This window comes from Enhydra lutris, unplaced genomic scaffold, assembly GCF_002288905.1.
Source record: "Enhydra lutris kenyoni isolate GAN:26980312 unplaced genomic scaffold, ASM228890v2 scaffoldscaffold8, whole genome shotgun sequence".
In the NCBI taxonomy this organism is placed as follows: Eukaryota; Metazoa; Chordata; class Mammalia; order Carnivora; family Mustelidae; genus Enhydra; species Enhydra lutris.
The window spans coordinates 42,440,374-42,457,747 of NW_019154092.1; the positions used below are offsets into that span (position 1 = coordinate 42,440,374).

The window sequence follows — 17,374 nt, forward strand, 5'->3', positions numbered from 1 at the left end:
TCACGTTATGTAACTTCTTTCTTTGATTCAAACCCACCCTCAGATCCTCAATTCAGGCCGAGATGTCAGAGGTTAAAAAGTGGAGCGGTACTCCTCTGTTCCACAAGGTTCCTAAACACTGGTCCAGAAACTTTGCTCCTTTCTCAATCCCTTGTAGAGCTTTAAAAAAAAAAAAAAAAAAAAAAAAGGATTTGGTCCCACCTGTGAGATTCTGATTTGGGTGCGGGGCAGCAGTGGAGGAGGTGGGGAAGACAGTGCGATTCTGATATAGAAACATGTAGGGGAACCTCTGTTTACCCCACCCATGAGCAAGGCCAGACCCTGCGGATAGCAGGATTCAATTCCAACCATGCCCGTGATACAGGGCTTCCGTAAGGCGCTCTTCTTTAAGCCAAAACGCTGTCTGCTGCTGTAGACTTACGTGCTAATGTAATCAAAGAGCTACTTAATCAACCACCTGTCTCTCATTCCTTCCTTCTCAACACACAGAAAGGAGCCCCACAGGCAGAGGCAGGGGGAACCTGTTTCCTCTGTGGGTCAGGAACTAGTCGACAAGTACTGACTTTAGACATGGGCTTGGATGCTGGAAGCGTCTGGACATGTAGCCCTGTCAACAAGGAGAACGATGTGTGACTTGCCCTCCGTTACTGGCCCGCACCACACGCCTCGTTAGCGGCACCAGGCGGGCAGGCTCATGACTCCCCCCAGCACCACCACCCAAGTGTTTGGTTCCTGCAGCATCATGTATTTCCTGCTGCGTGAGCTTACAGATGCCATAGCCAAAGGCCGCAGTGTCCACCTTCTAACACAAGTGCAAGGTCACGGTCAATGCAAAATGGAAAGTTGTTGGTTTTCTGTGTAGGAGAATCAAAAGGTTGAAACAATGCAACTGAAAAGCTGTATTTCCTCCAGACAGACTGGCGACCACCTATACACTTCTACAACCTTCAAACACAGCCCTGTAAGAAGTCCCAAGGGACTTTAGTGATCACATGGGATTGCCATCATTCACTCGGCCCTGAAGGTACTGCATGTTCTCTGAGGCCGACCTACGAAGGGACGACCACTCTGCTCCGAATTCCCCTTCAGACGCCAGGATACACCTCTTCCCCCAGCATGATCGCCATTGCCGCCACGATGCCAGATGCCAACCCAACACTTCCTTTGTGCCAGCAGCCATTCTAAGAACTTTCCATTGATCAACTCCTTGACTTCTAACACACTTGGGAGTTAGACGCTACACTCTTCCCCATTTTTGAGACACGGGCACCGGTGCAAAGTGAGCTCAACTTAAGGAGTTCACCTAAAGCCACACAGCCAAGTTTCACGAAGCCAGGCAACCCCCGCCCGCCACCGCCGCCCCTGGCCACCCAGCCACCTTGCTTCACAGCCTTTTCCTTCCCTACTCCGCTCCCACATGTTGGCAGATGGTTTACAGCTGCTCTGTCCTCTGGGATATAAATGTAAAAACACGCAGTTAGTGAAAAAGAAAGAGTGGTTAGCACGGCATGGAAGGCATTACTACAAAGTAAATAGAAATGCCACCTCATCGTGCTAGGCTTCACATTTTATTAGCTTTCTTACCAGAAATTATTTCAGACACCTTGAAAAATGAAATCTATTCACACGTCACCACCACTAACAATTCTGAAAGAAACCCATGTGAGGTGCTAAGTTTGACTCTGAGAGCAGGAAAAAAATCTGCGTAACAAGAAAGGGGTGTAGAGATCGGCAGGAGCTTGGGGCCACTGGGCACTGGGTACAGGTGCAGGTCCATGCATGGCAGACTGAGAAGGGGAGTACATACATGTGTCTTCTCGTCCAGCTGAGGAAATCGAGGTGCATTAAGTGACCTTGCCCAGGAAGAGGCATGGGAAGAAAGCAGTGAGGACGGGAGGCTAAGTGGGGTCTGTGAGCTAGGCTAGCCCACCTCCTCACACGGGAGCATTCCACAAATCACATCCAGCCAACCCAGTGTGTGCAGGTTTTAACAAGATTTTAAAATACAGGTAAGTACCTAAGTACATCTTCAGTTCTCTTAAGTCATTAGTATCTGGACAAAGAAATGCTTCCAGAATGTTAACAGGAATCCACCCAGATTAACTTTTCGCAATCAATGGAAAAGAACAGGTAATCAACTCATTAAATTTGCACATGTGTCAAGCTAGGGAGAACTACCATATCAGATGCGAAAATCGGGATTCCAAAGGATCCACTCTCTAGCATGGAATGCAGATACAATGATGAAATTTCACATCCATAACTGGAATCATGCTCAAGACCTAAGAAATCAATTGTGCAAATGCAGAATGAGGGCAACATATCTTAAAGTAAGCTTTAATTTATAGTGACAGAAAGAAGATCAGTTATCTGGGGGTGGAGAGTTCAAAGGAGCAGTAGGAAACTTTTGGGAGTTAAGGAAATGTTTGTTATCTGAATTGTGATTTTGTAGGTATGTACATATGTCAAAATGTGTCAACTTGTTCATGCAGTTTAATCTGTAACTGTGTTTTTAAATGCATCTACTTCATTGCCAGTCGATTAAATCTAATTAAAGTTGTAATAAAATAGTTCTTGTGTCTGTGTGGGCAGGTGAGGGGAATGAGGCATAGAATTTTAGCGGTTTGCAAACTTACTAAAATTCAACAATATGGACTCCAGGAAACAGAGGGTTTCAGAGGGGAGACAGTGGGGGGATGGGTGAGCCCCGTGGTGGGTATCAAGGAGGGCACGGATTGCATGAACACTGGGTGTCATACACAAACAATGAATCATGGGGCCCTGCATCAAAAACTAATGAGGTACTGGACGGTAACTAACAAAAGAAAAAAACCTCAACAATATGAAATGGCTGCCAAAAGCCAAAGCAACTCTAGGCTCCTCCAACTGAAATTGTGTGTGAAAATTAGCTCTTCATCTCGTTTGGTAGACCACATCCAACGAGCACCAATATCAGAAAGACCAGATGGGATCTAAGAGTGACCACCCCGGGACAGGGTCTGAAAACCACACTGCCCAGGAATGGCTATGGCACCCGGGATCCGGCCCCACGCTGGGGAGAGAAGGGACTTCCAGGGACTGCCGTGTGGAAGGAAATGGCCCATCCTTTCCTCTACAGCTTCCTGCTGCTCAGACCCACAGGGAAAAGCAGATGGAGAGCAAGCAGAGCACTGGGCATAAGAAAAATTTCTGATGATGAAAGCAGTTAAACAAGGACCACATTCCGGAGACACCTGCACTGGGCACGTGCAGGCAGCACCCAGAGGACCCACTGTGGGGACACGGGCTCTAGCGTTCTGACAGCACAACCGAGTTCTACCCCCCGACTACAGGCTCTCTCCTTTCTAACACGCTCGGACGGGAGCCCACATTCTTAAACTGAAAGATCTTAGCTCTATGATTTTTGATACTCATCTCCACACTGCATCCACAAAAGGCCTTCAGATGCTCTACAAACTCTTTATCCTTCTAGGAGCACACATCCACCAAGATACCCTCTCTAGGGACCCAAGCAGAATTTACAAATTAGATTCCTTCTCCCCACTGAGCACAGGTTTTCTGCTCTCATGGAGCTCCTCCCCATCTCGGGGAAGGCTCCCCGCCCCGAAGTCTGTTTCACTCACCCACTGGCTCCCTGCCATGGGTGGACCCGCCTGTACTCCCTCTCCCTGATCCCAGGCAATAGTTGTCCCATGTTGCACTATTAGTCATGGCTTGGCAACACAGCTGAGCCAGATGGAATTGTGCACGCTCAATTATCTTGGCTACCTGAGCAAAGAAATTTGCTTTGCAGTATCTCCACTCTTTCAGAAAAATAACACAAACAACTCAAAAAAGGGATCAGACCTGGCCATCCCAATAACAGATCCCACATCCACCTAGAAAGGGCACTGAAACCCCATTCTACTGTGAAACCTTAGACGCTTTTGAACTATGAAGGGGAAAGGTCTCCCCTTTGGCTTTCGTGGTGTCCTGAGGACCCAAGTTTGCTCTCCTCTCAAAGAGAGGACCAGTCAGTACGCACCACACAGGGAAGCAGTAAGGCTTCTCGGCTACTTCAGGGGGCTTCAGGGCAAACTCACCAGGCCTGGCTTCCAGCATCTCCCGTTTACTATCTTCATGACCTTAGAAGATTATTCAACATCCTCAAGTCCCTATCCTTGTCCGCATAGTGGGGATAATAACTGATCTCACTTAGAGAATATGTTGATTCTTTCTATTCTCCCTTGAACACCAATTATAGGCCCTACGGCAAACGTTAGTGATACTAGAACATGACACTATGCCCCAGTGTCTCAGACTTGGCAATTCCCTATCAGTCCCCACATGGAAATAATCTACAACAGACAAGTTATATCCACAAGACCTAAGCTGCTCACAAGATGCTCCCGTCCTCAGAAATAGTATAGGAGGAGCATCTGGATGGCTCAGTGGGTTAAAGCCTCTGCCTTCGGTTCAGGTCATGATCCCAGGGTCCTGGGATCGAGCCCCACATCGGGCTCTCTGCTCAGCAGGGAGTCAGCTTCCTCCTCTCTCTCTGCCTGCCTCTCTGCCTACTTGTGATCTCTGTCTGTCAAATAAATAAAATCTTTAAAAAAAAAATAGTATAGGAGAAAGAAAAGATTATGAAACAGGACCCACCAGAGGAAAAATGTTCTTTGAACATTCTTTGCATCCTACTACTTCCTTACCTGATAAGCTCTGAGATGTCTCCATGCTCTAGGCCAGCATTTCCCAAAGAGCGACAGGAGTCCCTTGAGATAATTCCTGAAAATCCTGTTGTTCTAGGTCTGATCTGCAAACCCAGCCTAACGCATCCCCACCTCGGAGACTTGGGGTGCACGTTGACATCACTGCTCTGAGCAGCTCTATGTTAAAGTTGCTTCATTCTGGATTAACCCAACATTTCCCAAACCTGTTTGGCCATCTTTTACCCCTCTGATAATAGCAAGCACTCCTTTTTCCTAAAGATGACCCCAGCTTTCATGGGTCTCCAGTCCAGCCCCTCATTGTCCAGTCCACAGCCCTACAGACCCTCTTACCATGTAGGTTACACTTACTGGGGTACTGGCCCCTGGTCGTACCTTCTGGTTTTAATAGCTTGAAACAAAATTCCCAGAACACACAATTCACTAATTCGAAGTATACAATTCAAAGGGTTTTAAGTAAATCTGTTTAATTGTACATCCATCACCACCACCAATTTTAGATCATTTTTATCTCCTTCCTCCACCCCCCAAAAATACCCATAAGCAATCTCTACCATGTCATCTCTAACCTCAAGCCCTAGACAAGTAATAACATGTTCTAGATTTGCTTGTTCTGGACACTCTTAAATGGAGTCACACAATATGTGGTCCTGTGTGCCTGGCTTCTTTTGCTCAGCTGACTTTCAAGGTTCATCCACATGGTAGCACTTGTCAGGACTTTGTCCCTTTTTGTCCAAACACCAGTATATGGATGTACCAGGTTTCGTTTATCCATTCATCAGCTGACAGTTACTTAGGTTGTTTTCACCTGTTGGCTATTACGAGCAATGCTATTATGAACATTTGCATAGAAGTTTTTCCGTGAACACCGTTCCATTTCTCTTGGGTATATATCCAAGAGTGGAATTGCGGAGTCATGTGGGTAAGTGTGCTTAACCTCTTGAGAAACTGCTGAAGTATTTTCTAAAGCAGCTACACATGTGACGTTCCCACTGGCAGCACAGGAAGATGTTCATTTCTCCACAACCTCACCCACATTGTCACTACATCTTTTTGAATCGACATCCCAAGGGGCGTGAAGCAGTAGGTCATCGTGGTTTTGTGACCCTGTCTTTGATGGCCCACTTGTGAGGTGATGACCACTCATTCCAGCCACCCAGCTGCCTTCTTCTCACTATGCACCGTATCAGTTCATCAAGATGCAGCTTAAATCCCACAGGTTTCTTGGACAATCTGTGACCACTAGGACTCCAAGCTTGATCCCAATGATGCCATGCATGGCTTTTGTGTACACTTCCTGCAGTGGCAGGTGTTTTGGCTGACTAGGGCTTCTCTCCCCAACCAGACTGTGCGCTCCTTCAGAGTCTGGGAACATTCTTCCGTTTTTCAGTGCTCATTCAGCAAGCCGTCTGTCAAATGGCTGCTAGCACACAAATGCCTGCAGGTACAATTGAATGCAGGAGCTGAGGCGGAGGGGGGTAGGCTGGAAGAGTGGGCACTCTGGGTCTTGGACTGGGAGGAAGGAGCAGAAGCAGCAAGTAGTGGAGGTGAGTGCCCTCTCTTAGAGCGAACTACAGGTTCTCCTGCAGAGGCTAGAACTAATGAATGTGAGGTTTCATACTATTTCAACCTTTATTTTTTATTTGAGAGAGAGTGTGCATGTGTGAGGTGGGGGTGGGGGATAGGGGAGTGGGCAGGGGGTAGAGGGAGAGGAAGAGAAGGAATCCCAAAGCAGGTTCCCATGCTACAAGTTGAGCCCAATGCAAGGCTCAAGCTCATGATCCTGACATGACCTGAGCCAAAACCAAGAGTCAGATGCTTGGAGCACCCGGGTGGCTCAGTGGGTTAAAGCCTCTGCCTTTGGCTCAGGTCATGATCTCAGGGTCCTGGGATCGAGCCCCACAACAGGCTCTCTGCTCAGCAGGGAGCCTGTTTCCCCCTCTCTCTCTGCCTACATCTCTGCCTTCTTGTGATCACTCTGTCAAATAAATAAATAAAATCTTTAAAAACAACAGTCAGATCCTCGTCCAACTGAGCCACCCAGGCACCACTAACCTTTTCTTTACTGTGAATCGCCATTTACTCTCAAGTCTAGCTTTGCTGAATTCAATAGGGGTAGGGGCAGTGACTAGTTGTTGGCTGTCCTTGTGTTTCTTCCTTCTTCCCTCCAGCATGGCAGTACTCTGCAGCAGCTCTCAGGATGGGGATGATGGTCTCTATCTATCCCTCTGAACTTTGACAGGATTCCCCGACCCCCTCAGAGCACCAGGAGCTGGAAAGTCTCTGATGCGAGCCACATCAAGAAAGAAAATCCATAGGGTCAACAGTGTAGACAAAGCAGGAAAGAACAGCCAATGAAAGAAATGTTTCTTCAACAAATGGTGTTAGAAAAATTGGACAGCAACATAAAGAAAGAAACTGGACTACTTTCTTACACCACACACAAAAATAAACTCAGAACAGACAAAAGTCCTAAATGTGAGATAGGAAATCATCAAAATCCTGGAGGAGAACACAGGCAGCAACCTCTTTGACCTCGGCCATAGCAATTTCTTACTAGACACATCACCAGAGGCAAGGGAGACAAAAGCAAACATGAACTATTGGGACTCCATCAAGATAAAAAGCTTCTGCACAGACAAGGAAACAGTCAACAAAACCAAAAGGCAGCCCACGGAATGGGAGGAGACATTTGCAAAGGACATATCTGATAAAGGGTTAGTATCCAAAATCTAAAAAGAGCTTATCAAACACAACACCCCAAAAGCAAATAATCCAGCTAAGAAATGGGCAAAAGACATGAACAGACACTTTTCCAAAGAAGACATCCAGATGGTCAACAGACACACTAAAGATGCTTAACATTACATGGCATCAGGGAAATACAGATCAAAACTTCAATGAGATACCACCTCGCACCTGTCAGAATGGCTAAAATCAACAACACAGGAAACAACAGACGTTGGCGAGGATGCGGAGAAAGGGGAAGCCTCTTGCACTGTTGGTGGGAATGCAAACTGGTGCAGCTACTCTGGAAAACAGTGTGGATGGAGGCTCCTCAGAAAGCTAAAAATAGAACTACCTTATGATCTAGCAATTGCACCACTAAGTATTTACTCAAAGGATACAAAAATACAAATCTGAAGCAGCACCGGCACTCCAATGTTTACAGCAGGGTTATCAACAATACCAAACTATGGAAAGAGCCTAAGTGTCCATCAACTAGTGAATGGATAAAGAAGATGTGGTATAAATAACAAATACACACACACACAGGAATATTACTCAGCAATCAAAAAGAACGAACTCAAAGAAAAAACAAAAAAAGAACGAATTCTTGCTATTTGCAAGGACAAGGATGAAGCTACAGTATATTATACTCAGCAAAATGAGTCAGAGAAAAACAAATACCATGTGATTTCACTGGAGTGGAATTTAACAAAATGAAACAAATGAACACATGGGAAGGGGAACAACAACAAAAAAAGGAAACAAACCATAAGAGACTCTTATTAGAGAACAAACTGGGAGTGATGGCGGGAGGTGCGTGGGAGATGGGCTAACCGGGTGGTGGGCATTGTGGAGGGCACTTGTCATGAACAGCACTGGGTGTTATATATAAGGGATGAGTCACTAAATTCTACTCCTGAAGCCAATACTATACTCTATGGTAACTAACTAGAATTTAAATAAAAACTTGAAAGGAAAAAAAAATCAAATCCCCAGTGAATCAAGAGATACAACTGCTGAATCCAAGGCCAACAGAGTCACAGTCTCCCAATACCACAAGTCATTAACTTTGGTTTCTTACACTGATTATTTTGCCCAGCTGTTCCAGAGATCAGATGCAAAGCGCACTGTACTAGGCTGTGGCTACTTGAATCACATCATTATTTCAACAGCTACTGATGAATCAAGGAGGAACTCAACCCAGTCAGGAAGTATTGTTTAATGAATGTGGTCTAGCATCTGGAAGTGACAGAGAAGGTCCATACTGGAAATACAGCAAAAACTTTTCTGCACAACAAAGATTCTGTTGGGGTTTCCAATGTGTCTCTCGAATCAGTAAGAAACCCTAAGCTGCTGACACCAGAATATTCAAAAATAGCTCTCTCCCATGGCCACACATGCTGGACTTACGCTTCCAATGCGTGTTCATGAGCAAAAATTGCATAAGAATGTCAGCAAAATTATTTGGCTACAACCTAGGACTCAGTGAGTAAAATGAGTATAAACTTTAAAACAAAACCCTGAAGGAAGCAATTCCTGGTCCAACTTTAACACCCAAACCCCTTAATTGTGAAATTCATAAACCTAGGGCAAGACTGTATCATCATCACCCTGTACAACTGCATCCCCTTCCCTCTAGTGGATGTGAACATGGACCCAAGCAAATGAAATAACCCAAGTATCGAATAACCATGCATCCAGCTCCAGGCATGGAAGGGAAGATTGGGGGCATTTAAGCGAGAGGATCTATGGTGTGGAGAGCTCCAGAGGCTAGGAGACTCTCAGAGCTATCAGGGCACCCCAAGAAGTCTTCAGTAAAAGAACCCCAGCAACTTCTGATACACCTAAGTGCAACTGGGTAAGAGGAGAATGGGACGGAAAACAATGATAAATGACATCCATCAAGAGACGAGTCAAAGAGCTGCTAGAACTTTTAGTATAGTAGAAAGTCATCAGAACCAAGCCACACTCACCTGTATGTGTGTGTGTGTGTGTGTGTGTGTGTGTTTTAAGATTTTAGAGACACAGAGAGAGAGAGAGTGTGTGTGTGTGTGTGTTTATGTGTGTGTGTGTGTGTGTGTTGTGTGCATGCGTGCTTTTGAGTAAGGAGAGGGGCAGAGAGAGACAATCTCCAGCAGACTCCCCACTGAGCAAAGAGCCCAATGTGGAGCTCGATCTCACAGCCCATGAGATCATGATCTGAGCCAAAACCACGAGCCAAACACTCTAATGACTGAGCCACCCGGGCGCCCCTCACCTTCTGTTTTATAACCACAAAGAAGACATCCTCCAAAGAAAGGAAGATAGTTGAAGACTCAATGCAAGTGATTCTCCCAAAGCATGGGAGCCTGTCCCAATCCCAGGTCTTTCTCCACTTTGCCATACTCTTGACCTCCCATAACAACACCTGAGTGGGGCTGCGTACTAAAACACCGAAGCACATTAAAACCCATTCTTCTCTCCACACGTCCCGACCATGAACCATGCTTTCTGTCAGGAGGCTTGCGTCAATAAGTTATCAAGCTAAGTGATTTCTAGTCAAGCCCTGAAGTAGATTAATACAGTACTTGGTCTTCTTTATGGCATTAGAGTTGTCAAAGGTAGAGACCATTTTACCAGGTGCCCACCACACTTTAGAGAAATAAAATGGTTATGGATCATTCTATTTGTTGAATTGCTCATCTCTCCCATCAGTGCTCACGTTGAACATGGTCAGTAAATATCCATAAGGAAGCATAAATTTTTCTACACTGAGTTCTACAACCAGCAAGGAAATACTGAATCAGTAGAGAAGTCTATAGAACGCCTTCTGTCATAGAAACTTTCACTGGGCTGAAAATTATACCCTGAAATCCACTGAAACACACATCATCTGAAATGGGATTTCTCTCACTAAATTAGCCAAAGCAGCCCTCCTCCCCACAAAGGACTTCCCTAGGTTTGCTAGCTCCATAAGGAGTTCTCCAGAGATGGCAAGAAAGATTTGCTTGGAAAGATCCAGCATGTTAGCATGAATAGGAATATGCATTTCTACGAAAAAGTCGGTGAATCTATCTACCCCCACTTTATGCCTGAATAGTTCAAGACCATTAGTGTGATGATTAGTTTTACATGTCAGCTTAGCTCGGCCATAGGACCCCAGTATTTGGTCAAGCGGTAGTCAAGACAGTGCTGGTGAAGAGATTAGCATTTCAGTTGGTAGGCTGTCCTTTTTTTTTTTTTTTTAACCCATGATCCTTCATAATGTGGGTGGGCCTCAACCAATCAGATGAAGACCCTAAGAAGAAAAAAAAAAAAAGTTTACCTTCCCCGAAGAGAGAATTATGACAGCAGACTGGCCTCAGACTTGAAATACAATATTCACTCCTCTGTAGGTCTCCAGCCCGCCAGCCTGCCCTGCAGACTGCACAACCACAGGAGACCATTCCTTAAAATAACCCACAGACCCCTCCCCAAACACACACATTCTCCCTCTCTTCCCCTGCTACTGGTTTGTTTCCCAGCAGAACCCTAATAGAATCACCTAGCCCACTTTCCAATGAAACAAACCTGTACCCATCTTTCAGAGCTTAAAAAAAAAAAAAAAAAAAAAAGGACAAAACAGAGGAGATTGACTTAAGTCTCTAAAGAGAACTCTAGACCCACTATACACAACCCCTGTTTTGAAATTCCCATTTCAAATGCTTGGTAGCTCAGGAAGTTCTCGGAGTCCTGGTTCCTTCAAAGGGAGCAAGACTTGAGCGGGATCTGTGAAACGCATGGTGAGCTAGCATGGTGAGGCTAGAAAATGAATCTGTTACCCCAGGAGGGGAGGCAAGAAATCTAAAAGGCAGGCAAGGACAGAGGAAATCCCAAGGCATTTGTTTTTGTCATTGCTCAGAAAAATTGAATGAAGTCTTAGGAGCCCCTGCTCTTCAAGGAGAGGTTCGGGTTCACAGGATGACAATGACGACGAGGGGAAAGGCAGAGAGAACTAGAACCTGAGTTGGAGCTGTCCCCAGTACTTTCACGCAACCCCAGAATCACCACTCGACCACTGGGCAAAAGCAGCCAAGGAAGGCAGACGCTTCCCTTTCTGCTCTCAGATTACCCGAAAGGACCGCCGGGCTGAAGTCTTTCTTACCTGGCCATCTGCTTGTAGGCTTCTTCTGCCACAGCAAAGATGTGTGGGTCCATGTCCCCCATGTTTTGGCCGCTGTAGGCATAGATGACATCTTGACCATAGATTGGCAGCTGCTCGTAAGGATTAATGGCAACCAGCACGATCCCTGCAAACAGAGAATGCAGTCAGATGCTGACAGCAAGCCGGCCAGCCAGCACAAGCCTTTTAAAGGCCTTGTTTATATACATCAAAACGAAACATGGAGGAGGAGAACGAATCACAACCAACCACTCAACTAAATCAAGATGTGTCTGAGTCTCCACCAGGCACTGTGCTAGGCTCCACTGGAGAAAAGAAAGCCGGGCCCCCAAATACCCTAGAGTGTTGAATAAGCACGTGTGTGTGCATGTACACAGACGCTCAGCAAACAGCCCTCCTAAAATGCACGTGAAGTGCCACACAAGCAAATCTTGTCGCAACCGGTATTAACTGGGGGACGCTGGTGAATTACTTCACCTCTAGGTGCCTCAGTTTCCTGGACTATAAAACTGGGAACCCTAATTACCTTCACCTGCTTGTCTTGCAGGTAATGATTAATAAAGAACTCTTAGACCAGCATCTTGCCTAGTAAGCACAGAGTGTTCGATTTTTATTAGCTCACATCATTTTATATCATGTATTATTTTTCACTTTTTTAAAAAAAGTTTTGTATCTCCTGAAAGTATGTTACAATGACGGACTCAAATACATGTTGCATGAAGAGTCAGTAAACCATCGAACACCCCCGATCTTTCATGGAAAGGCAAGGTAATATTGGAGAACACACAAAGAAAAATGAAATCCCATCTTCAAGAAATCCATGCTGTTTTCTTTCCAATAAGAGCACAATCTGGATCTCAAGAGAACCACTGACAGAGGTAACAAAAAAATGGCAGCTTTTCCAGTCATGTGGGAAAGTGCAAAAATGGAAAGGTCATTGCCAAGATGGCAAGATCTCCTACATGGTGTTCCCCTCTGGTATATCAAAAGGTACACGAGTCAAGAAAATGAGAAGAGAATGGGGAAAACATCTGCCAAAAAAAAAAGTATCTGATAAAGGAGTAATATCCAAAACCAATAAAAAGAACTCTTAAAACTCAAGGATCAGAAAATGATCCATCTGATAGAAGAATGAGCAAAAGATCTAAACAGAGACCTCACCAAGACCACAGATGGCAAATAAGCACATCACATTACCACCAGGGAAGTACAGATTACAGCTCTAAGGAGATACCACTACACACACATTCAAATGGCGAAAACCCACAACACAGACAACACCGAATGCTGGTGAGGATGTGGAGGAATGAAAGTTCTACTTCGTCGCTGCGGGAGCACAAAATGGTACAGCCACTTCGACGGTTTCTTACAAAACATGCTGTTACTGCAGAATTCAGCTTTCACACTCCTTGGTATTTATCCAAAGATGGCAAAAACATTCTATGACATTAACACCTGCACGTGGATGTTCACGGTGGCTTTGACAACGGCAAAAACTTAGAAGCAACTACAAGTGCCTTCCACAAGTGACTCAAACTGTGACACACGCGGATAATGGACTGTTAGTGTTATAAAAGGGGGCTTATCAAGGTATGAGAAGACATGGAGGAAACTGAAACGCCTGTTACTAAGTGGAAGAAGCCAATCCGGAAAGGTCGTGTAATTCCAACCCTACGCTAGTCCACAGAAGACAAGATGATGGCAGCAGGAAAGGTCAGTGGTCGCCAGGGATTGAGGGGAGGGAGGGATGCATAGGTGGAGCCCAGGGGATCAGAGGGCAGTCAAACTACTGTCAGGGTACCATCATGGTGGATACATGTCGTCATGCATTTGTTCAAACCCACAGAATGTCCAACCACCACAAGTGAACCCAATGGAAATGACAGACTTTGGGTGACAACAATGTGTCAGTGTGGACTCATCGGTTGTAACAAACGTATCGCTCTTGAACAGAATGTTAACAGGAGGTGAGGCTGAGCATGTGTGGGGGAAGGGGTTATTATATGGGAAATCTCTCTCTCGTACTCATTTTCACTGTGAACCTAAACACAGTTGCTTTAAAAAGTCTATTTTAAAAGGAAAAAAACATACCAGAATACTTGGAATCATCTGGTGTACTACATTTCAGGCTAAGGGAGAGAAAGACACCCACCAAGTCTTCAAATGGAAGTTTGTCCAAAAAGACAACCTGGACCGAAAAGTAACACCTAGAACTGATATATATCTCCTAAAGCTAATGACTTGGAGGAGTCTCTCAAAAACAGCCTTAACATGTTGTCCTGTTTGTTAGAGGGCTGTATAAAAGCCTAATTCATGTAGCATTTTGGTATTTCGGTATTATGCCCCAAGGTCACATGTTTTCCTAAAATGTCTCAGCCACTTTCAGAGCAGAAAGGAGTACTTCTTGAGGACTCCGTATCCTGTGCCATGTTGGTCACTCTGAACAGCCAACGCCGGAGGGGCCAAGGGACGTTTGGAGAATTACATACAAATACCAGGACCTATTTTAGAAGGGAGAACTTTAAAAAGTGAAGCTGATGGTTTTGTTGTTGTTGTTTGGGGTTTTTTTTTTTTTTTTTTTTTTTAAAAGCCCAACTTGTTGAAGTCTCTGATAACTGATGGTCTTTTTCAAATAGGCTTCTCACCAGCAATCAGGTTGAAGAAGTTTTTGCGAAACTACTTCTCAAGCACTCAAGTCTAGCAGAAAAGCTCACGGGAACTTAGGAGCCAACCAACCAATTCCAAACCGAAGTGGAATAATATCACAGTGCAAAGAACTCTGGCCCTGAGGCCTCCCTTGTGATCAAGAGAGAAGACCAGGGCTCACACCCAAAGCAGCCACCTAAGCCTGACTGCTCAGCCAGACCCCAAAAAGGTTTCCTCCTCAGACAATCATGGACAGGCCTCTGGTTTTCACCATACCACTTCATTCTCCCCAAAAAAGAAAAAAAAAAATGGAATGCAGGAAATTGAGAAGTTTCAAGAAAAACAAAAATGAGAATTTCAGGACTTTTGTTTTAAAGCATTTGTCATGTTTTCTGCTCGTGAATTCGACAAATATTCATCATGCACCATGTTTGTACACGGCAAGGGAGAGGGTCAGACAAAGACAGCACAATCTTAGGCTACAACAGAAGCCTGCCGGGCATCTGTTTCCGGGGGTGTGCCCGGTGAGGACACAGACACCCGAGCTAGGACCCTGGGATGCCTCTACTGCTCTCCTACAGACCCCCAGACTATGCCAAAGTCAGTCAAGCCACACCATGTGGTCCATTTCTTCCCTGGTTGAGCTGTGATTAACACCAATCGTCCCACAGAGATGCAAGGCGGCCTAATTAAGCCACATTCTCTGATTGCAAACCCTTCAAGGGTCTTGGATGAGAGGTACTTATGAGAATGCTAGTAGGATTCCTAACTATTAGAGCTGAACACATATAGTCTGAAGATCGTAAGTCCTTTCAAACCCATGCAGACAACAGACGCACACCACTTACCACAGTAAGTGTAGATATGGTTCGACTCCAGGAAACGGACCTTTAAATTATGCAAAACTGCAGGCTCATGTAGGTAGCTAAGGGCGGTGAGGTCATTTTCTCCCACCAGGATATCCGGATTCCGCAGAAAAGGCAGCTGGTTGCTTTGGACATCAATGGGGTATTCCCGAATCTAAAGAAATGCACGTAATAGACACAAAAAGGCAGGGTTAGGAAGCATGTAGCCTGCATTCACTGTCTTGTCGGCTAGGGTCACTGCGCTCACGTGATCCTGAGTGATGGAGACCAATAACCCATTCTAAGAAGGGCCAACTGAACCCAATGTTCATCTTGCCATAAGAGATGTTGAAAACTTGCTGGTGACATAATCCCAATGTATCAAGATAAAAAATGAAGGACAGTAGAGATTCAGAAAGACAATGAGATTTAATGACATATTCTACTGGCTTGTCAAGCTCCTCCTCAGTGGGTCTTTCGTTCTGGTTGCAATAGGAGTACTGCTCCTTCTCCCACGCAGCCAACCTTCTTTGCTCTCATTTAAGGCTCTTGCTTTCCTCCCCCCATCAACTGACCCATTCACTTTTTATCGGGATTGCCTTACAACTAACTGCACTACACGAATGCCCTCGAGTTGTACATCTGTTCCACGACAGGCTGACTGCGAGCTACTCCAGGAAAATCATTTTACTTTGACGTGTGTCACCAGGGAGTCTCAAATGCAAGGTGCCATCCTTGTACCCCTAGCGTGACACGTAGATGGGAGTACTCTAAAGATGTTTATTGACAGGACAGACTTATAACTGACTCATGTATATAAATATTCTATGTAATAAAAAGATGATGTTCTTTAGTGTGTAAACAGTAGACTGCTGGCTTGGGTTACCATGTTTTATCTAGGTTTTTTTTCATGGTGTTCTTTAAAATCTGAAAGCTTGTAAAAAACAGTTTCTCAAACACTACTTATGTGTAGGCAGAGTCTGGGGTGGGACCCAGGAATTTAAAATAAAAAAAAGAAATCTACAAGTAGCTCTGCAACAGGTGGTTTATAGATATTTTAAGAACCACTCTTATATAAGCCTTTCAGGAAATTCTATGGGCATAGCCTCAATTTACTGGAATAAGTTTTTTTTTTTTCCTAAGAACATAAATATCAATGTTCTTTCTTGCCCCACTTTTAGTCTTGCACAACCAGATCTTAAGGTATATTATAGCCAGCACGTACAGGAATGGTGCTAAAATCAGCAGACAGATGAAATCTAATAGCAGATCCAGAAATAAATGCAGGCACAGAAGGAAAATTTGTTCATAACACTGAAGTCATTAAAAGGAATTTTCCTTCTAACTGCCGCAGGTAAACTTGAAGCTGTTTAGAGAAAAAGAATTGAGCTTGTGTTCTAGTCTCATTCCCTCATACATAGTAAGTTTTAGGTAAAACAAAAGAATAAGACCAAAATGGGAAAGAAAATGTAGTCCAGAAGTTTTAAAAGCTTCAGAAGGAAGTACTTTTAAAGAATGATAAAAGAGTCATAAGTATGTTGCAAATTTTTGTATTTTGACTCTCAGTAGAATTTTTAAGCCATCTTAAAACACACCACATGCAGAGTAAAATGAGTGAGGGGGCAAAGGATCTTGCCATTACATAACAGAATTAATCTTAGTAACCAAAGTTTTAAGAAGTCAAAAAGAAAACTAATACCCTAGGATGGCTGGGTGGCTCAGTCCATTAAGTGTCTGCCTTTGGCTCAGGTCATGATCCAGGGCTCCCTACTCAGCAGGGAGCCTGCTTCTCTCTCCCCCTGCTTGTGCTCTCCTTCTAGCTCTGACAAATAAAATCTTAAAAAAAAAAAAAAAATACCCCAACTGAAAATTATGTATGGGATACAAGCCACAAAAAAACTACAGACCACATGAAAAACTATTCAATGGCCATTAATCAAAGAAATGCAAATAACAGATTAGCAGCACCATTATCCACCCCAGAAGCAAAGGTACAGAAACTGGTAAGACCTTCAGTAGAAAGGATGTGGCCACACAGGTGTACTGTGCCCAGGTTCAGATGGACTGACCTTTCAGAGGGCAGCTGGCAACAGCCCATCAGACCCTGTCATGAATAGACTCTTGGCCTCAGGAGACAATCTCGCAAACGGGCAAAGATCTCAACAATCTATAAATCGTAAAAGTTAAACCTGACATACACCTGTGTTTACAGGCAAGGAGCTACCCACAGCATCCTGCTGAATTTATGAAGAGAATGAAATACAGCAACATCCCCATAAATTAGCAACAGTTAGCCATGTTAG

The 17,374-nt window shown here is 44.6% G+C and overlaps 1 protein-coding gene across 1 annotated transcript in view; it reads right to left on the reverse strand.

Moving 5' to 3' along the window:
* The window catches only part of LOC111142499 (myosin VB), a 186,025-nt gene extending 170,889 nt beyond the window's left edge, over positions 1 to 15,136 (reverse strand). Inside the window, exons 1-2 of the mRNA XM_022495717.1 lie at positions 15,075 to 15,136; positions 11,563 to 11,707 (exon numbers count right to left, since the gene is read on the reverse strand). Coding sequence (XP_022351425.1) covers positions 11,563 to 11,624 — 62 coding nt within the window. The 5' untranslated portion in view covers positions 11,625 to 11,707; positions 15,075 to 15,136. The remainder of the gene's footprint in view (positions 1 to 11,562; positions 11,708 to 15,074) is intronic.
* Between the last annotated feature and the right edge of the window lie 2,238 nt (positions 15,137 to 17,374).